Source organism: Haplochromis burtoni, unplaced genomic scaffold, assembly GCF_018398535.1.
Source record: "Haplochromis burtoni strain Fernald_Lab_line unplaced genomic scaffold, NCSU_Asbu1 Contig_199, whole genome shotgun sequence".
NCBI lineage: Eukaryota > Metazoa > Chordata > Actinopteri > Cichliformes > Cichlidae > Haplochromis > Haplochromis burtoni.
In genome coordinates this window covers 314590-337350 of record NW_024582560.1, presented here as the reverse complement: position 1 = coordinate 337350, position 22761 = coordinate 314590, and the positions used below count along the sequence as shown (strand labels likewise).

The window sequence follows — 22761 nt, the reverse complement described above, 5'->3', positions numbered from 1 at the left end:
CACTCAAACCTCCCCAAGAAAGCCAACTATGTCAACATGTTTAAACACTTTTTTCTTTCTTGACGGTAATGAAAAAACAGCAAAAATGACTGTGTCCATGCTGGACATGTCATCAAACCACAGTGTAAAAAGCCGTTTGAGTGGCTCTCAGAGGCAAGGAACCAAACATTACAACAATCATCAAACACACACACACAGCAGAGATTTTCAGACAGCCTGCAACACCACAGCACTTGTACTGACTAATAGGGTTTGAATGAAGCTGCACTGTGCTAAATGTCCCACTGCACTGAAGCCGAGAAGCAGAAGGTACATTTTAGTTTTGAGGATTACAGTACGTAATGTTACTCCATGTATGTAGTGTTGATTTGATAAAAATGTAATCTGAAAAATTAATATTAACTTGTAGAAATTGGCAAATTTATGAACTGCTTCAAATAAACAAGTCACATTATTCCAGCCTCAACTGTTTAACTTAGCTAGTTATTAGCTAACATAATAGCTAAAAGTTAAATTTGTGAACATGATAACACACTAAATAATTGCCCTTGTGCCTCAGGCTGAATTTAAACATATGCTCACATGAAATACACTATGTACATACTGTCATAACATGAATTTTAACTGCTTGAACATGGCAAGTTGTGCACAGATTAGCATTTTAGTGCAACTGTCATGCTAGCTGCCAAATTTTGTGAACACCAATCCGTTGAGTCTCTAATCACATATTATTCTATTGGAAGATGACAGTTTAGCACTTAAACATCACACAGTGCCAAATATAAGTGCTTAGGTCAGAGAATGCCACTTTCAGCTTGCTAGCTAGCATCAGCACAAATGTTTCTACCAAATTTGTGACGCAGTGTGGGAAACGCCGGATAAAGATGCAGGCTTTTCCCACACTGCTTGCACACAAAAAAAACGCCACGCAATCAATACTGAACAATGGGGCTTTTTCAACTTCACTGTCAGAAAAATCTTGTTTAATGAACAGTTTCTGGTGCACAAACTGCAAATGAAAAACACAGTATTTTCCATGAAATTCTTAAACAGCAAACCTCTCGACCATGAGGGGAAAACACTCGCTCAGCAGGCCTACACAAGCCTCGAGGCGCAAACTGTCCAGGAAGCCAGTGAAACCTGCCCCAGTAACGCAAGCACCTTTTCTGTATTTGGCCTGTGGCGATAAAGCTGTGTGGACCGTGACGGATCAACAGTTTCTTTAAAACCTAGAAGAATCAGAATTTTACTAGCGTGCTACCAATGGCTATTAATCTATTTCCATTTTCACTAAACCACAGTACTTGAAATAAGAGACTCATTTTGACATCTTTTAGTTAAAAATTAATGGAAAATAAACAAAAACAGATAGATGAAATCCATTTTTTAAAAATCTACAGGTTTTGAAAGTCTAGGAAACAATAAAAAAAAAAAGTGAAAAAAAAATTCATTTTGAACTTTAAACTGGTTTCACATGCTGTGTCAAGCAAGCATGAAAAAATCAGACTAGTCTTCACTCACAATTGTTTGGTGCAGTTTATGCATGAGAAACTACTCAGTTACCTCCACTTTTCAGGCAGTGTTTTGCTTAGTCCCTTCCATTCTTAACGACTTTAACTGTAAACTGTAGTTTTCCACACTCAACTTTTTGAGTCCATCAGCTGGGTACTTATAGTGCACTCTGAACATGTACTCAAATGATCACGTGTAATTATGGAAGTACAGCAATTTTTGACACAGCATTTGTGTGCATATTAGCATAGCATTTAGCTCACCCTCATAGAGCAGCTAGCATGGCTTTAGACATTATGATGTCTAAATTTATTATATAGCAGTTACCAAGGATTAACAAAAATATGGATGATTTGCAAACAGCATGCTCATTGATTCTAAGACGTTTCTGCTATTATTATTATTATTATTATTATTATTATTATTATTATCATATTACTGCCCTAGTTGGGTGTCACGGATTCTAAAGTAATGCATTACATTTTTCTGTGTTGCAGAAGTGTGACATATTAACTACATAATAGCAAGAAATAACAATCCACAGAGCTACCAGTGAACCAGACGGACATTTTCTTAAGCTGTGCAAATCAAAAGGGCAAAAAATGTCAAACTTTTGCCAGGACAGCAGTGAGTGAGCGCGACAAGCAATTTATTCCTGCAGATTATGCAGTTTTCTGTCACGTTATACAGATAATTTCAGATTCTGAATTTTACTTATTTCCCATTGGGCTTTTACATAGATTCAAAGTTGCCTAGTGCAGCTTTCACAGCACCACTAAACAGCCATTTCATCTCCCAAGCAGTCTGGCAGACTCTCTGCATTCAGCACATTTAAAAGTCGGGCTCCTCCGTCGGCCCCCGCTCCCTCCCCCTGGCCCCAGCTGTCCCGGTCATCGCTCTCATCTGTGTTTGATTCGTACTCTGATCCAATCCCAGATTCCCTGAAACGAAGCAACTCCAGGGCTCCCAGGACCTGCTCCCCCAGCAGCGAGCTTTCATCGGGGGCCCCGTCGCTGGGAGTCTCCCCTGTGTCCTGTCCCTGTTCCTGGCTGTCTGCCGCTCGGGAAGCAAAGCGGAAGCACTCAAGCCTAACTCCGCTGCTGCTAAGCCCCGAGGGGATGGTGTCAGCGCCCATGGTGCCTGGAGAGCAGGACCCGGGCAGGACAGAGACCCAGGCACTATTGCTAATCTGAAGCTGGGACTGAGCTGCTAACAGGCCTGTAGATGAGGAAGGGGTGGGGGGTTCATGAGGAACACCGGGAGGCTTTGCACGAAATGTGATCTCCAGAAGACTGTCCTGGGAACCCACTGTGGAAAACAGAAATGAGAAGAGATCAAATATAATATGAGATATTTATAATGGATTAAGCAAAGAACAAAAGATATTTCATTAGCACATATAAACAGAGATGCAGATCATGTAAGCAGAGGGGACTGGTCAAAGCTGAGATTACAAAGAGTGGGATGACGTCTGTGCTGGAACGGGAGAACGGGGAGCGGTACCCTCTAAGAGGGCTGTCATAGTATAATTAACTGTGTGCCAGAAGCAGGAGAGAAAACGGAGTACAAGAACATGAGCGCAATGGGAAAGAAAGAAACTAATTAAAAGTAAAGAAAAATAGGGAGAAATTTTAACGTTTTTATTACAGATTAGATCGGAGGTAAACAGGAAGATTAAAGGCAGCCAAATAAAAATCTACACTACACTTTAAAGGAGAAAATGATCTGAGTGGAAAGTCAATTACAAAAGTGTATTAGCCACTCACTGGATGTTAACTGGCCCGCAGCTTTGAGCTCCAGCTCCTGGATCTGTTTGACCAACAGGGAAATGTGCTGCAGCAGGTCTGTGTTCTGCTGCAGCAGCCTCTGCACTCTGGCCTGGGCTTCAGTCCGAGCACACAACTCCACCGACAGCTGTTCCTGCAAAACATTTACCTAAACACACACACAGACATACAACTTTTAAATGCCACTGCCCGGGAAGTGTTACCTGAAACTGTTCAAAGTTTATGTAAAGGTTTAGTGTCTGAAAGCGCTCTGTGAATTTCATAATCATAAATACAGATACTCATGTCCTGTTTCCTGGGAGGTTTTGATAATTTTTTTATGTGATCAGGAAGTTTTGTGTCAAACAGCCTTTGCTCAGTTACATTAAGTAAAGCACATTTCATTTAATTATTGAGCATATTTTAACCCCGTAACATCAAGCAGATCATATTTTAGACATATACCTCTACATAACCCAGAATGAAGACTCATAAATGCAAATCTTTTTCTTTAAAAAAATGTCCAGAAGGTTCAATAACCACTCCACTTTCAACAAATTACAATTTTTCTGCCAATTATTTCAGGGTTTCGGCTTTAAAGGGTTAAAACAACTGATGCTGGTATGCACAGAGGCACACAGTGAATTCTTCAAGGCTTGTGATTTTTTATTAAATGAATCACAGCTGATGATTCAGTGCACAAAAAAGAAAAAAAAAAACCCTGTGTGCATCAATACAGTTAGTGAGAGTTTCATCACAAAAAGGAAGAGAAGAAAAAAATTGTGTGATAGCGTCACAGTGGCATGAGATCACCTGCTTTAAAAATACTTGTGGATATTTTTAGCTTCATTTACTCAGTACTTATGGGTTGGAACACGCCCCTTTTTAAATGCAAGCTTCATTTCGATCTCAACTGCACTTCCGTGACGTTTTAATGGCGCTACCTCGCGTGGTTTCAACACCATCGCGCTGACAAGATCTGTCCACAGACAGGCAGACACACATAAACAGCTGCTATACTCAAAACTGCCATTGTGGAAGTTTGCACTACGGTAAAATTTTCCATGAACACATTTTCCCATGAAGAGACTCACACAAACTTAAAAGGTGAAAAAATCTTCTTTGAGGTTCCAGAAGGGGAAAATTACCTGCGCTGAAGCTGCTAGTGCTTGTTGTTCCTGCTGCTGCAGTTGTTTCTGAAGGAAGTGGACCTGGTGCTCTGCAGAGCAGGATCCCCCTGCTGCAGCATGAGCCAGCACAGAGGCTCCAAGGATGGGCGAGCTCAGCAGAAGAGACGGGTTATCAGATACCTATAATGAATAATAAAATGATGGTGATTTAGGCTCCACTACTTCTACAAGCTGAGTTGAAGCACTTTCACTAGTCATTCACTACACACATAAAGACTGCTATCTACAAACTTTAACAACCACTATGCTGGGATCAGACTACACAGTATTTTTGTAGGAGTAGGCAATTATAGACTTATTTTGGCTTTTCCTGACCGAGTGACATATAGGAGTACACACACACTCGGGATCAAATCAACGTTTCCCAAGAAAAGAATACAATCGGACAACGGCAACCAAAGTAGCTCTTTTGATTCCTCTGTTATGTGCCTCTCAGTTCCCTCTGTCCTCCTACCTGTGAACTGGAAATCCATCTCAGCATATCCTCATGGAGGATGTCTCAAATCCTAAAATACACCCAGAGGATGGAGGAGTGAGGAGAGATGAGTCTCACAGGAGGAGCTATGATTGAAGCTGCACAGCTCTATCCTTTATGGAAGTGATTTTTTATTAGTGACTCGTGAAAAACATTCAAAGGGACAAAGCTGGAATATACAAAACCTGAAGGGCGTGAAGAGGACTCCTGAAATAAGTAAACGCTGTTATGCTTATCTGAGATCGTGGAATAGAGCAGTAGGTTTTAACAAAATCATGGACAAATGATCCAGCAGTGTTATACATCACATTTAAGTGAGATTGCTTTTAAATGACTGAATCTGTCAGAATCTGACTGATGTAGGAGTTTTAAAACCGACAGCGAAACAATATTTGGTGATTTAAAAATCTGCCACCTCAACACCCCCGTGTGTGTTGGGGACAGCTCTTTCATTATGCTTGCTTTGTTTATGCTATATACTGTCTTCAATTACAGTTGTGTACAGTATCTTATTCTTATTCTATTCCAGTGTTCACTAATTTTTGCTATATAACTTTGCACTGTCCACTTTCTGCTGTAACAAAACAAATTTCCCACGTGTGGGACTAATAAAGGTTATCTTATCTTATCAATGATGTTTTAGACAATGTCCAGTTTGCTACCTGGTTGCCTGTCCAAGTGGATCCCACATACCTTGGTTGTATTACACTAATGCATTAATAGAAGAGAGATAGTTAGACAACAGTGTAATTGTCTGGAACTACTCTTCGATTATTAAAGCGGTTGTGTTTTTAAAACCTTTGAAAGAGGAGTGAAAGAAGCTATCAATGTCCACTGTAAACAACCATCTTTGAACGATGACCTGGATGACTGAGAACCTTCACAGACAGATAACTACAGCCCAGCCCAGGCAGCAATATATTGACGACTAACCTTGTATTGTGGATGAATTATCTCAGTTGTTCTCCTGACTGAAGATTGGACCGTTTAGTGGAAACAAAGTTAGCGTTCATCCTCCAGCTTCACTGTGCTAATGTGTTTATATTATGCTAGCCATAGCTAGCCACCACGTAGCACATCATTATATACCAGCTAGCCCAACTTCAGTAACCCTCCAAACGTCACTGCTGTTTAGTTTCCTGTCTTCATTTATGTTGGAAGTGATAGCAGAGCTGTACGTTTTAATTTTTTCAGAAATCACTCAGTCAGACAATAGTATATTATGTTTAGGTGGAAACTAGCGAGCTAACGCCCTGCTAACATCTAACTCCATTAAACTTCATAAATTCTGTTTTCATGGATGCCTGGATTTTAAACTTAATTGTTACACCTGGTAAAGCAGCAACACTGATTATTTTATTAAAGATGAAAGAATTTATACAGTTTGTAACTCTCAGTGATGCCACAGTGTTTGTTTGACTTTGGGACCTGAAGCAGAGTTTGGACCCGGAAACGGGTAATGACATCAGACTTAAACACCGGATATCAGCCGATAATATTGGTCTGCCCATGAATTGGCTTTAGCTTTTATCCATTTTGCCACATTATATGAGGCACACTGGTAAGTTGACATAGGGTTGCACGATTTTGCATAAAATGAGAATCACGATTTTTTGGCTTAGAATTGAGATCACGATTCTCTCACGATGCTCTTTTCCAATATAAATATTTATTGCACTTATTAACTGCACATCAACTTCGTAACAGTTGAGACTGAACATAAAAACAATAAATAAACATAAAAACAACAAATGTCTCACGTTTTGTTGTTGCCGCAAAATGTTGTACTGCTTGAAATTCCGTCTCCACCGTTGCTCGACGCTGCGTGTATAGAGCAGGTAGTGCAACAATAGAAAAATAGTTGCGGGACGGCACTGTGTAGCGTTTGTCTAGGGTGTTGATCATTTTCCTAAATCCCTCGTTTTGCACAGTGTTGATAGCTTCTGGTCAGGTGATAAGTGATAGCCTGATCTTGGCCTGGGGAGTTCGACGTGTATAGGGAAGCGCTGTATAAGGTTCCCGTTATTGATGTTTGGGTGGTTGACCGGGACGGATTTTCTCCTGTCACTTTCTCGTCATCCCTGACGTGCTCTCCGTTGTTTTTTCCTGCTATTGCAGCACAGCTTCTGTACACGTGATAAGGCTCCGCCCTTGTCATTTGTTGAGCAGGAAGAGTGAGCGCTTGTTTTCATGCAGATTACGTCCCGGATCAAAATGCGGTACAATCGTCGTCGTCTTTTTTTTTTTTTTTTTTTTTTTTTTAAATCGTTGTCATTTGGAAATGAGATCGCACATAAGTATGAATCGAGATCGCGATTTTCTAACGATTAATCGTGCAGCCCCAAGTTTACACTCTGGTTTCTTTCCGGACACGAATAACCAACCTGTGTTAAGCTGATATGCTGTAGGCTGAAGTCGGCATTAGTCCCTGACATCAGGAAGAAACAGAGCTTGGCCACAGACAGAGAACAAAGTATAAGGCAGCAAAACCCACAATCCTACGTGACTAATAGCAGAAAGAAAAAATATATGAAAGTTTGTATGTGTAAAAGCATGTCTACAGCAGTGGTTTGAAAGCCTCTCTTTGCCAGTCTGAGCTCCTCAGGGAGGAAAATGCAAAGAGATGCTGCACTGACAGCAAGGAGCCTGTGTGCTTTCATCCCAATGGAGAAATCCACAGATGGTTTCTTAGATATCCTCACTGCTTGATGCTTAGGGTGTCTACAAGGAATTTTGTGATGATCTCTTAAAATGTGTGTATAATGTGAATCCACTTTTACTGCTCAATGCTGCTGAAGTGCAGGCAGGTAGAGTGAAGTGCAGCAAGCCTGGAGCGAGCGAGAAAGCGATCAATGCAATATCTACCACGTCAAGTTGCATAAATGAAGAAAATATCAAAGTGGGAACTGTATTTCACAGCAAATAAAAATCAATAAACGCTGCTATTCTGTTGAAGTTGCTGCTGATGGAGAATTCTGTAGTGTTGGCTGTTCTTCTGTAAACTCTCTACTACTTGGTGTTTGATTTTTTCTTTGAGGTCCTGACGACAGGCATGAAATTTACCAACATTTTAGAGCTGAAGATTGAATTATCTTGAAGTGTGTGAGGCACTGTGATAAATCAAAGTCTAATATTTAGACTGGCATTTTTTTTAACATAAGCATGATAATTATACTGTAAAGAAATGACCTTAGTCCAATAAGAATAAAAAAAATGTGAAAGCAGTGCTTTAATTAGGGTTTCTATAAATAGATGTGTATTGACTGTATGGGCCGCTGCTGCTGGGGTGAATGACTCACACAATTATGCTGGAGTGCTACAGCAGGAATTGTTGACATGAAAGTCTTATCTGTCAAGAAAAAGATGGGAAATCAATATGTTGGACTCCATTGTCATTAACACTTCACTGTGAAGGACACTTGACCTTCAGATTACAAACACAGGACTGAGACAGGTTGCACGTGAGACCTGATGAAATGCTGCAGGAAAATGAATAACGCAAAAACTATGACGCTTAAATTCCCTTGTTCTTGGGTCATTGTGCAATTAGACTTAATAACTGTTCGATTTGAACCAATTAACACCTCATCAGAACAACACCGGTTTTCTCTCTTGTGAGTAATAAAGCTGACAGTTCCTCAGAGACTCGGTGGGAAAATGAGCAGACAGGCAGATAGCAGAGAGCGGCTTGTCCGACATCACAGGACGAGCAGAGCAGCACTTAGAAATCCTGGCTGTGATTTCATCAAATTACCATATGGTCCTATCAATATTGAAGAGCCCGTCTTCACAAGCAACCCTTAAAGACATGATTGCTTACAAGATCGCACATCCCTCTGAGCTCTGAGCCGTTTTCTGATCTTCTTTTGAGCTTTTATGAGGACAAACTTTAAAATTAGCAAACTACCCATCTGTGAGCTGTGGGACTCCAGGAAGCACTGAATAATACAATATTTTTGACTTTTTTTAAAACCCCATCCATCATCTATATATTTTGGTAACCTAATTCAGGATTAACAAATGGGTGGATGGACACTGGGCTTGAGGTGGCGTCGACTCTGGTCATCAGTTAATTTGCATTCATATTCAAACTTAAGGATAATTTATAGCCGATTAACTAATCAACATTTCTGGAGGAAACCAGAGTTACAGCCACTCCTACCCATAGTTAACAAGCACAAGTTGCTTCTGCTCACTCCTAAATATCTCAGACCAGTTCTTCTAAAACATGGATGTAACCACAGTGACGTCACACTTTGGTACTGGGTGCATTTTGAAGCTTTATTTTGTTGGCGTTTTGGCCATTGTCCAGTTGTTTTTTCTTTTATTTTACCTTATATGAGAGGGTGCAGTGCAAATTTACCAGCTAAAAATGTACATTTACCTTTACTTGGGTAGTAAGCCATATTCATAAACTGTATGGCTGCAATGCAGAGACACAAATATCTGCTTTTACTTTTGTCTTTGAGATACTGATGTCAAATTTGCTTCCTTTCATATAATTCCCTTGTATTTACTTTCATGCTGTAAATTAACTGTAAATATTTAACTGTAAATAGATACCTTGCTTGTATAACTATCTAGTTTGGAGGCTCAGTTTGTGGTTTAGTCTGCTGGGACACATGTGTGCCCCCCACATATCTGTTAATTAGTGCTATGTAATAGACTAATGAAATATTAGACTTTTATTCTCCAAAACAGAAGCACAAACGTATCGGATGGTTGCTATCACACAGCAAGGCATAATATTAATATCGGAATAGTCCAAATCAATAATCAAAGCGAATGAGTCATAATTTTTTTTATTTTTTTTTTACCACACTCACACTTTCTATTCAGGGGGAAACTATCCAGGGACAAAACACGCTGTACCAGTCTGTAAACATGTTTTTTTTATGCTGTAAAGCTCTTATTTCAACATGGCAGGATCGGGGGCTCACTCCCTTTGGAGGTAGCCTCCAGTGGCACCAAGAGGAACTGCAGTTGGCTTGATTTTTCAAGAAATGAAAATGCCCCGTTGGTATCAATGAAAAAAGGTTTTACAGAAAAAAACAGGAGAGCGGTATTCTAGAATATGTCAAGGCCTGAATCAGCTCATTGGCATTTAAAGCTATAGACAATGGAGCCAAAAACCAGAGGTATACCTCTGTGAAAAATTAAAGATATGTTGGTATTTTTAACAATGGAACTTGAAGGATGGGAACGTGCTTGACTTATTTTAACTAAACTAAGGTACAAAATAGGAGAAAAAGTCCCGTTTTTGTTCTGCACATTCTGATTTAAAGATCATATTTTGTGGTTACCTGACTTCAAGAGTATAAGATCTGTGAAAAACACTGCCTACAAATACAATATGATACTACATACTGTTTTAAATGTGTCATATCTAAACATGACTTCCTATAACATCCTGGGCTATATACAGAAATTTGAGAAAACTCCACCCACATTATTATAGCATTATTATAATAGTAGTATAGTGTAGATTACTATAGGTAACTTGCCCTTAGTTATTTTTCTAACAGTAATCCTAATGAAATGCTTACAAGACAAAATAATTGTTTATTAATAGTAAAAATGACTCATTTATAGTTCTTTATTATAGTCATTTAAATTTTATTTATACATCTCCTAAACTCTCACCTAAAGATGCTTTACACTGCAAGGCAGAGACCATAAAAAGAGAAAAGAGAACACCTCAGCTGTCTATGAGCGTGAAGGAAAACCTGTCATGGTTCTGGGTCCCTTTGACCCAGCATTTTGAGTTTCTTTTGTTTTAGTGATATTTTGTATTATGTTTTAGGTTCAATAGTAGTCTTAGTCTGTTTTATATTTTCTCATATTCCCTGTTTAGTTCCTTGATTATTAGATTCCCCCTTGTGTCTTTGTCCACTGTGTGTCTGGTTTCCCTCCTTGTGTTTTATTCTATGTTCCCCCCGCTTATCATGTTTATCCGTGTTTCTCCAGCTCGTCATATCGCTCTCGTGTTCCCTCGCTACCTCTCGTCTGCCTTTCCTCCACACCTCTGTCAAGCTCATGTTTCCTGTTTTATTGTAAAAGACGTGCGTTCCATGTTCAGTGTGTTTAGTTTTTGCTTTCCTGGTCTCGTTGTGTCTAATTCGTCTCAGCTGAGTTTCCCATGTGTTTTCTGTTCCCTCGTCATTCCCTGTGTATTTAAGCCTTCCCTCTGTTCAGTGTCATGTTCTCCCTCATTCCCTGCCGTGTGCTCTGCCTACCTGCCTGTTTAGTTTCATGCATATTCTAAGTTTAGTTAGTTTTGCATTTTCTGCTGTGTTTTTGAGTTCAGTTTTGCCTCTGTGAGTCTACGTTTGGGTCCTATCTTGCCTGCTTTACACGGCCAGTCCATGACAAAACCTTCATTTTAACAGGAAGAAACCCCCAGCACAACCAGACTCAGGGAGGGGGGCATCTACCATGACCGGTTGGGGATGAGAGGAGGAAGACAGAGCAAAAGACACACATTGGGAAAGAGCCAGAGTTTAAAATTAATTACTAAAAATTAAATGGACTAAATGCAACTTGGTGTATAAATACAGGAGATGACTGAAGGAGAAACACTCAGTGCATCATGGGAAACCCACCCATGTGCCATACCCATCCATAAATAAAATGTAAGTGTGCCTATATCATCTCCCTGCAGGATTTCTGTGTTTCCATGTTTCATAACAGCGATGCTGAAATGATGAAGGGCAACAGTACCTTTCCATCATTACCAAGAGCCTCGTCCTTTTTACTCTTCTCCGGGTCTGATGATGAGACGCACTCAATGCTCTCCTCTGTAGTGGCTTCAAGGTCTGTCTCCTCTGACAATGCAAACCTCTTCTTTGCTGCAGAGACCAGATGCACAGGATGGATTGTCATGCTTTATAAAAAAAAAAAATTGTGCTTTAAAGTTCGCAACATATCTAGAGGCAGTGACAGCAACAGTGTCGGCTGGCAGCAGCCCACACAAAAAAGGGCTTTGATCAGTGGGCTCGCACAACTAACCAAAACCAATTTGCAGCTTCAACATTCAAAGTGGCAAGTTGAAAAAAAAATGGAGGAGTATAATGACATCTTTTCACACAGAGGTGTGCTCAACTGCCACTGTTTGATTCTGCCTCACTCCGAGTTTTAGCTTGTATAAAGAGAAAGCGAGAAGAAACAGGAGTCGCAGGCTGGGCGGGGGGGGGGGGGGGGGCGGGGGGGGGGCCTTGTGTGCGTTGTGTTGTGTGACAGAAGCAGAACGGGAAGACGTGAGAGAGAAGGGAGTGGTTTTGCGGATGCAGATTTGTGTGTTTGCGTTTGTCGGTGTGACTCACCTGGCACCGCCTGCAGCTCCTCCGCCTTCCCCTCCTCATCCTCCTGCTCGTCGTCTTTCTGTTGCAGGGTCAGCTGGTGACACACATCAAATGCCTGACCCACTGTCCGCACAATCCTCATGGCCTGAGACTGTGAGAGGGGGTGGGGTGGAGACACCAAGAAGATGGTGTGTGTGTGTTGAAGTTTTGAGAGAACAGCAGCAGGAGGCCAACGAGGGTGGATGCACAAATGAAAGTACACAGTTGGGGAGAAAATGAGGCCCCAGAGGAGTTGCACAGGAAGAAACGCGAATACAGAGAGAGCGAGTGTATGAACATTGTGCACAGGTAACGAGAGAGAAGATGAAAAATGCAAGCAGGAGGAGGAAAGGGAATATTGGGGCAAAGCAGGAGGTGAAGGCAGACGGAAACGGAGGGAGGAGAAAGAAAACAAATTAGGACAGCAAATGCTGGGAGGACTTGAGCTGCTTGTCCTTGTGTATCTCTTTTGTATACATGCTGCTGTCACAGCGATGATTGGTGTAGTTCAGGATCAAGTAAATTTGATGGCAGAGTGAAGATTAAGCCATTTTTAGTATAGGAGGTTCAATTTAATTTGAATTAGACACAAATATTAACTACTAAGATCTTTTTAGTTGGGTCGCAGGAATGGCGCTACAGTAAGGACTACAACTCATCTTAAATGTTTGGTAACTGTGCTAGGGTTAGGATCTGATCTGAAGAAAAAGCCATTAGAGATTAACCCTGACATTTACAAGCATGTCCTAAAAGTTGATTTTCCACTAATTACAAACCCTAATTATACACAGGAGGAGAGACGCCCAGAGAGTTACAGAAAAAATTACACAGTATTAACCCTCGGTTGAAAAATGTCGACTATTTTACTGTAATCTCTTTGTTTTATCTCCACAGTTAGCTGGAAAGGGTTGCATATTGAAACAATTGAAATATGACACACTTAGCTCTGAATGATGTGAAACACCACAAATGTGGGAAGTGAAATGATTGGCCTACAATAAGCCTCTTTGAATAGAAAAATAAAAATCAAGCAAGTACAAATGTACATGCTGGCATCAAAAACGAAAGAAATTCCATCCATCCATTCTCTTCCGCTTATCCTTGTTAGGGTAAGCATGTCCTGGGAGAGTGGGAGGAAGCTGGAAGAGAGTACACGGAAAGAACCCAGCAGTGCTCATCACCGCGCTGCCCATGATTAGGAATATTATTCTCAGTTAATTATTAACTGATAAATGGTCATATTCACGATTTCTTGTGTATAACTGTTTTCACTGATGCACATTCAGATCAAAATCTGTTGTATGGTGAAACATCGAACACGGAGGAAAGCATCAAGTTAAATAAATAGTTAGTTTACATGTTGTTTTTAGTCTTAAGAACAAACAGCTTAATGCTTCTTTTTCTTGATTTTTTTTAGGTTGTCAGAGCCAGATCTGCATTTGTCATCTGTCCATATTTGTCTGTTTTAGTGTTTTAATAAAAAAAACCCCAAATGGTTGCAAAGTGGTTTAGCTCAACAAGAGGAGAACTACAACAAGTGTCATGTGTCAATATTTGATTCATGAGTTTTCCAGACTTCTACATCATCAGTGTTTCAAAAATGCAACCATATATGGCAATACGATATAAAAGGCAAAAACAGAGTTTATACAACTCTGGACTCTCTTAGGCAGCTTTCTTGTAATTGCCTTAAGTATTCTTCAGACATTCAAAGCTCTTCTTTGGATGTTTCTGCCTTTTGTTCTGTTCTCTGTCAACATGCTCTCACACTGCTTCGTTAGTCTGTTGAGGCCAATCCATAACTGATGGATTGGCCTCAACATGTATTTCCATTCATTCTTTTGCTGCATTGGCAGTACGTTTGGGATCAGTGTCATGTTGAAAAATGACACCCGATGGCGCTGTTCTGCATTCATAAATCCATCAGTTTTGACATGCTCTCCAACAGCACAGTCACAAACTGTGACAGAGCCTCCACCGTGTTTTACAGACTGCTGTAGACACTCACTGGCTACACCGCTCTCCTGACCTCCTCTGTGCAGATGCATCTCTCAGGTCCTCTGTCAGGCCTGTCCTGGTTTTTTTCTCTATTTCTTAAAGACATGACTTTCAGATGTTGTTCTACTAAAGATTTTTTCCTCATGCCAAGATATCAAGATAACAATTTTTCAGCTAATAGGTCTTTGAAAGCTTTTTTTCAAAAATACTATTTCATGCCTGTCAAACTGTGCTGTGTTTGGTATTTTAAGTAGATTCAGCTAAAGAAATGGGTGCTAAAGCTAAAGTTTTGGGTTTTGCAACTGGCTGCTAATAACAAAGTGGTTCATCCTTTGAGTTATGTGTCTTTTTAATTTTTGGATGGCTCAACAAACCAAAAAAACAACACTTCTCTGAGTGAAAACAAGTGAAAAAGCAGCCTTTGGAAAGCCTGGAGATCTATCTATCTACAGCTCAACCTCGCATTTCTTTTTCCATAAAGCCTTAATATGCAGTCCAGAGGCAGCAACCTTAAACCACCGGAGTTAAACTTTATCCACCATATCCTTCCCCAGTCTCATTACAGGTGACGCTTTCCATATTGAACAGTGGCACAGAAATGCATTTATTGATATCTGCCTCTAAAGGACCATCCTGCCTCCAGGCATTCATTTTAAATTTCAAGGTAACTCGAGCTTGAAAGTAGTTCAATCAAGTGAAATAGCAATATAAAACAGCAAAAGCAAAAACACTGTAAGAAAATTTGTCATATTTCTCAATCGATACAGAATTTAATTCTTCTTTAAAATTGTCAGGTTAAACTGACAGGCCTCCGAGGGCTGAGCACAAAAGGCTGTGTTGGTGTACCGAGCTGACATTGAAGCTTTGCTACGCTGCAACATGCCGTGATGAAAATAAATCAAATCTCCTCTTATCAGCTGGTCCATCTCCTCCTACTCAGCACACATGCTTGGCCTGCAACAACCAGATAAGGCTCAACAGCCCCAAGGAGGTAGAGAAGCACCACAGACCATGTCTCTAACATTGTGATGTGTATTTGGTTCAGCTGTAGTGAAAATGTCTTTAAGCGCGGAGCGAAAATGCCCCTTTTTCTTTTCGCTTCCCACCAGAACGATTAGTATTCAGCTTCACTAAGCCACTGTCTGTCTGGTATCCATGGTGAAGGGATGGGAGTCAACCTCAGTGATGCTCAGTCTTTGTCGTGGAGGAAAAATTGACGCTGCTTGATATGCAGATATGTGGAGAAGAACACGCCTCTCATTTTTCACAAGTTATTTACTAGCACAGCCATATGGGGTCTGATTCTAGAAGTGCACGCTATGGCTATACATCCCTGAGATTACAGACATGAACGCTATTAACAGATGCTTCAGAAGCTGAACTGGAAATGCAAATAAATGTGCTTTTGTTGATGTTAAAAAAGAAAAAAATCTGCAAAAGATGTTTGTCTATTTCTGAATCGCTAAAACAGTAAAACACTGGAAAATATACTTTCAGTCATTCGCTCAGAGGTGGTTTTAGATGAGAAGACGGACAGAACCATCCAGTCTTTTTCATGTCAACTTAGCCTTTCACAGAGATTGAAGACTGGGAAAAAGAGAGTCAACATGTTGCCTCTAACAAAAAGGGGAAAAAAAACCCTACAAGCCTCTGAGCAGTGCTCTGATTAACACATTCTGTTTGTATCTTGTTTAATCAGCACAAAACTCAGCGCGTGACGTCACAGCGCCTACAAGACGAGCAAGCCGAACGGCCAAAAAAAAGAAAAAAAAAAGAAAAGTCCAAACGACTCCAAACGCAGCTGTCAAGTTAACATTTCATTTATCTCTGGAGTAAACAAACAGCACGCCAATTAGCGAGCTTCAGAGATCCTGGCAGAGTTAATTCTGTTTCCACTGAATAGAGTTTGGCTTGCTGCTTCCCTTATTTCTGTGAAGCTCTATCTTCAGGTAAATGGTATCTTTGCCCTCATCAGACTGTGAGCCAGAGAGTTTAGGAGCCTCCTAAAATGACCAAATTGTTAGCATAGAGAGCTATTTGCTAACAAGGTGAACTGGTGAAGATATTCTGAAAGCAGCCTTTAAATAATGCAAACTAACCCTTTTTGTGCATTTGTGAGAAAAATGAAGGAAATGGAGACTCGGTGGCTAATTGTCATTTTTGAAAGTAACGTCTGTTAACAGGAGTAGAAATATTAAGCTGCCTGGTTAATGTCGCTAACATTACCATTATCTCCAGAGAGGAGAGGAGACGGCTACATTGTAATGAAAGGTAATGTGTCATTTATGTCTGCAGTAGTTTTGGGATCTGTGAGCAGTGAGGCTTACCTTTCTCTTAGACTTAAACACGTTGCAGCGGAAAATGTTGCTCTGTCCGTCTCTGGCTATATAACTGAATATCTTTAAGTCTTGAGCATCATGTGAGACGTAAAAGATCCTGTTGAGGCAAGAAAACATGTCAATTTTTTTTTAAATTGGGTGTTTGATTGAGCTGGTTTTTTAATGTAAAGTGCTCATTTTTCTCCCTGCTATGTAGCTTTTTTTCCTCAGTAGAAAACGCTGCCACTAAACAGCCTCCAAGACCTTGTTTTGTAATCCAGGCCTTTCTTCTGTGACTTATTTAGAAAAACTGATTCTCACGCACTCACAACATCTGAAGAATTTATCCCAGCTTGGGACCAGCACTGGGAGAACACCAGCTTGAGGCTGGGTTTGTGTTTCCTCCAGAGGATTTTTCATATGCAAGCAAATGTATGAAGCGCTACACCGCATACTGTAGTTTAACTTTAAAGTTTCCACATAAACCTGAGATATGTATGAACCAGCTGCTCTGCCCTGCTAATGTCCTGATTTATTTTTTAACCCTATCAAAAATCACATAAAGTTAAATCGCTTATGCTGATTTAGGATCTGACAAGTAAAATGATCACTGAGAGAAAAGTTAAAAGCCACACGCAGACTTCATTTTCACCAAAGTTTTATGATGGCAGCTCTTAAAATATGAGCCTGCATTTCTTAGCTTTTGTCACATCAAATGAGGAATGAGACGTCTGGACTTTTCGAGAGATGGGTACCAAAATGAAGCTTTTCGTTGCACAGCCTGACAGGGAGGTTGTGTTTTGGATGCATGTAAACATATTCCAGCAGAGCGACATGTACACTTTGTTACAGTCGAGAGGGCCCACCTGTGGATAGGATCCTGTGTCACCAAGATGGTGTTGTCGTCCCACGACCACCCTTTTCTCTGTTGCAAGACAAAAATCACACAGGTTCACGCTGACAACTGTGACTTAAAACAAAGATGTCATTCAAGGTGCGAAAACAAGTAAATGGAAAAATCATATGTGGTTGTGCAAGACCGACCTTCCTCTTTTTGCGCAAAATCACTTTGACGAAGTCAGTAGATACGACAATGTTGACCTTCTTTTTCTTTATGTTCTTCAACTTGAATTCATACTGTGAAGGAAGAATAGATAGAATAAACAACAAATCCAAAAGTTGAATCAAAGCAAACTGATTACAGTACTACCCGGTCTGACTCGCATTAAATATATTTATGGTCCTGCAGAGATGGAGCTCGATGAAGCGGAGGGATCACACAGACAGGAGCTATCTTTTTTCACTGTCTTCTTCCCCGGAGGAAAACTGGGATGGCGTAAACATCGAGAAACTGTCAGTTTCTCTTTCTGGGAGCTTTTTAAGTTTTCAAAGGCTGACTTCCCAGAGGGAGGCGGACATGTGTGGGACGCTTTCATCCCTCTGCTTGATTAACAGTGTGTCCTCCAAATCTTACATTCATAGGATGTAGGGTAAAAAACAAAAAACAGAAAGATTTGTATGAAATAACATGTTTGGCTTTGAAAACACAAAGTCCAACATCAGATTATTAATTGATCAGATAAGGTTTGATGAAATCACTCTCCAGCACACACACAGTTGCCCAGCGTGTGCAGCAGACTTGGATATTCTCTGTCAAGTTTCCTTTGGTTTGTGTAAATATGAGAACACAGAGCTTTCTCTTAGTTTCATCAGAAACTGGAGGCGGAGCTGATTTTAGTCCAGAGAGGTTTGACCATGCAAGCCTGCGACCTGTGTCCTTGTCATCTGGTCTTGTCCCGTTAATGCATCTGGTTGTTGCTGTGTGAGTTTTTTCCCCACATGCAGGCTGGATGCAGGTGCTCAGGTGAAGGACATTGATCTCTGTGGTGTGTGTGTGTGTGTGTGTGTGTGTGCAATCCAGGCTAATGCAGCTCTGCATAAACCAGGACCATCCATCTCCGCACACGCTGCTGTCAGAGGGAGATGAAGCGTTCGCGCCACGTTTTCACGCACATGAGCCTGAAACTAATTCACACTGAAACCGCCCCCGAACAAAATAATGCTACAGGTTGTGGAAGTTCACCTCTCGTCTTACCCCCTGAGCCACTGCGAGTGCTTTAAGGACAAGTTAGCTTTTGAATATTCACAGTCTGTCTCCCCCAGAAGCAGAGACTATTAATTACTGTGTGATAACAGAGCTCAAAAACAGCCCGAGCGTTTTACAAACCTGCTTTTATGTTATCCATCTTAATCCCACACACATTTACAATCTTTTTTTTTTTTTCAGTTTTATTGTATTTTCATCATTTGTCTCTTTTTGCCTCGTTTGCCTTCTTATTATCAGTTTGTTTCAAAGACTTAGAGCAAAGCATTTCACAGTCTTTTAGATAGGAGCTTTGTAGTAAATTAACATTGTCTGCTTAAGCACAGATAAATAAAAGCTAAAATGCAGGAGAAAAGCCTTCAGCGGTTGGATTGCTTTGTGCATTGTGTGGGTTTCTCTCTCTTCTTTCTCCATTTGAGCTGCTCTGTTGAACGTGTCTGTCATTTTCTCCAAAATGCATAAAAGCAAGTTTAGAATCTACTTTCTAAAAATGTGCAAACACACACACACACACACACTACTGGGATGCCTGAAAATACAAGGGGAATCCAAACACACACAGCATCCCTACATCTTTGCCAGTGTGATCAAATGACCAGCATCGCCCACTGTACGGGATGCTGGATCAGGATTAAGTCTTTCCTTGGGTGTCACTGGGGAGGCGGCCGATCTCCGAGTGACACCATAAACTTGGTTGTTAGATTAGATGCAACAGCTGACAAGCAGCTAAATCCTTTCCTCCCCGAGTGTCTCTGTCACACTGCAGTGATGTTTAATGACAAGGCCGCGTGTTGTTTCCAGCGGCCTTGCATGATCGTAACAAAAGGAGGCTTGAAGGATGTTGTTTTTTTTCCCCTGATGGCATCAAACATATCCCTGTGCGCCGTGTCTCTCCTCAGCCAGAAAATCCAAGCTGCCCTACGAATCCTGCCCTGATTTAAACTGCTCCTGACGGCCCACTGAATCTGCCCACTGTGTAGTTTTACACAGACAGGTCATTTATGTGTAAAGAGGGGACGCCGAGCACAGAGAAAGGAACTTGTGAGGAACGTGCACAAAGACGTGCAGCGAACGTCACCAGTGTTTCAAAGTGGGTTTTGTCAAAGAGGCAAAGTGTGTGTGCTTCAGGGAAATCTTACTCTGATTCTCCTCATTGCTGCAACTATCTCCATTCGGCTCCCGGGGCGGCCCACCTCCAAACTGCCTATGTACTGCAAAACATAAGAGAAAGGTTTGAAGACGGGATTGTTAAGGAAGTGAATACTTGGGGAGTGCTGGGATGACACACTGTCTCCTCTTTAGATTGAACCAGTGTCAGCAGATTTTTTTTTTACACAGTTTTGGATAAGCAGACAACTACGTATAAAAATGTAATTACACTGCACATTATTTTTTCAAGTAAATATCAAATATAGACGATTCTACCTTCTCAGATTTGGCAATTTGCAGTTTTTATCTGTCATAAAATTATGAATTTGGCTATATAAGTGTTGGTCAAAGAGGACAACACATCCGAACAAACTATGTGATTTTTTTTTACAGACCAAATCATGTTATTAGTGCAGACCAGAGACAAAACAGTAAAACTTAAAGAACTCTTCATAATTCCCACAGTGCAGTCAGTCTCATTCATCTGCACTAAACCAAAACTTTGTATTATCCTTGAAACAAGATTATGAAAATGAATTTTAAAAAATGATAAAGTCATAAAGGGAAATTTAATATAAAATATAAAATTATTGCATGATCAGAAGACGCAACAATAAACTAACACACACAATTATGCAAGAAAAAAAAGAAAAAAAGAAATATAAGACGACATCTGAAACCCAAGAAGCCCACATAACAGTGTTTAGCATATTAGGACTCGCTGGTCTTCAAGCCTGAAATGCTGCCCAGAAAGTACAATCTGTTGCAGAGGCTTCTTACCTTTGCCTCGAAGCACACCCCATGCTTAAACACCTCCTCGTTGTGCATGGGGATCCTCAAATCTTGCGCGTCATCCACTAAATTGTACTTGGTTACTCCTGGCATCGCTTTAATTTTAGCTCACTTGCTCCCGACACTTGTTTTACGACAGCGCTAGAGACCTGCAGATATGCGCATCTCCTCCGGCGCTCTTCCCTCCGCCCTCTCATCGGAGAGACGCGTCACTCCGGAGGTCATGCCGTGGGCGAGGCGCCACGGTCGCGACCGAACGATTGGTTGATGGGCTCAATTAATGTGTTAATCGGCGATCGGTGAGCGGTCTCACTGGCCCGTTTTTTTTTTAAAGCCGGGTTGAAGCGAAGCACGACTGAGGAGCAGTACGCGTCACCACCGCCGGGGACCCGGTGACGCACGGATCTCAACACTGGATCGTTTTCTTCTTCAAGTTCCCTCAGAATTAATTAATGACTCACTGTCTGCACGTGTACTAGCTATTAAACTGGATGCATGACACCTAATAGATGGAGAAATACTCAGTGGTGTGTAGGTTATATCAGCAGCTGCTGCTGGTGTTTGGTTGTGTGACATCTAGCGGCATCACAGGGAACAAACAAAACCCTGAAGACAGTTTAGTGGATTCGAGATTCTCCAGGGCTGTGTGGCCTCCTCAGAGTGACAATTCATGTCGCCAGCATTTTCAGAGAAGCTCAAACACCTACAGAAAAATCAATCAATCAATCAATAACCCGACACATGCCTTTAACCGTCTGGTGACACACTGTTGATATTTATTTATCAGTTAACTCTTACCATTATAAAGAGCATGATTATTAAGGAGACCAGCTGGATATTTTTTTGGGTTAAACGTACATATATGATTTTCCATGTGGACATAGATTAGACAAAGTAAGTAAGTAAAAATACATAAAAATTCTCACTATGCAGTTTCAGAATTCAGGAATTCAAATTTTGCCACATAGAGACAAACATTCTTGGGTGAAAAACAATATTTGCTGAATAAATTAGACCGACCTGTTTCTTTTTTTGTAAAAAACAAAACAAAAAACAACAACAACAACTTATGATGTCCCAGCAGATATTAATTTAAACAAACAGAAAGCATTAACTCAATTTACCTCTCATACAACTGAGGTATGGTATGCAGAAGAGCAGCGAGCAGCAGCAGAGCACTGGGTGCCACTCCTGTCAGCTAAGAACAGGAACCGAGGCTAAAATTCACACAGGCTCACCAAAGTCAGACAACAGAGGATACTAAAATTATTGCCCGGTCTGATGAATCTTAATTTTTTGTTGCCACATTTGGATGGTAGGGACAGAATTTGATGTAAACAACATGGAAGTGTGGCTCCATCCTGCCTCATACCAGTGATTCAGGCTGTTTGTGTGGGTGTAATGATCTTTTCTTATTTTCTTAGTACAAAATGAGCATTATTTAAACACCAAAGCCTCCCTGAGTAATGTTGCTGACCATGTCCATCCTTTTATGACCACACTGTACCCATCTCCTGATGGCGGCCTGGAGTTCAAGGCGGTCTCCACAGTCACAAGAGATTCATGTCACAGGTGTGGAGCTGACTAATCTGTGGATCAGCTGTGTGATGCTGTCATATCAATATAAACCAAAGTCTGAGGAATGTTTCCAGGAACTTGTTGGATTTATGTGATGAAGAATGAAGGCAGTTCTGAAGCAAAGGGGAGTCAAACCTGATGAAATGAAAAAAGATGTGATGAGTGTTTTTTTTTTTAGATGAGCAGAAATTGATAATTTTAGAATGAATGAATCAATACTGACAGTTGGAAAAGGTGAGTGGAGCTGCTCGTCCTTTCACAGCAGGAGGAGATAACTTTAAAGAACTTTGGGACGATTAACAGCTCGAAGGCCTTTTTATTTCCCTGTTGAGTTGCTGGAAAACCAAAAACAAAGCCAAAAAGGGAACATTTTTTAATTTAGAAACTGTAAACATTTGCTGTGCGAAACAGAGTGAATGATGACAGAGTGATACACAGCAGAAAAAGGTGTGGGTGAACAATCACAAACAAAAACCATCACCTAAAAATCTTTCATGTCCTCATATGCACCTTATACAGTGTGACAAGCCTTCTCCACA

General features: G+C 40.8%; 1 protein-coding gene across 2 annotated transcripts; it reads right to left on the bottom strand.

Annotated features, from left to right (window-relative positions):
• Positions 1 to 1716: 1716 nt before the first annotated feature.
• Positions 1717 to 21201, bottom strand: LOC102306748 (carboxyl-terminal PDZ ligand of neuronal nitric oxide synthase protein). 2 transcript variants are annotated; one of them, XM_005935697.3, is made up of 10 exons: positions 20633 to 21201; positions 19843 to 19914; positions 17644 to 17736; positions 17466 to 17524; positions 16609 to 16717; positions 12266 to 12395; positions 11664 to 11791; positions 4427 to 4588; positions 3279 to 3447; positions 1717 to 2820 (listed from the first exon to the last, which is right to left on the bottom strand). In XM_005935697.3, the coding sequence occupies exons 1-10, from the start codon at positions 20735 to 20737 to the stop codon at positions 2288 to 2290; spliced, it is 1560 nt and encodes a 519-aa protein (XP_005935759.1). In that variant the 5' UTR covers positions 20738 to 21201; the 3' UTR covers positions 1717 to 2287. The 2 variants fall into 2 exon arrangements, with proteins under 2 accessions (XP_005935759.1, XP_014193411.1); XM_014337925.2 differs by having other exon boundaries at positions 12266 to 12338.
• Positions 21202 to 22761: the final 1560 nt, after the last annotated feature.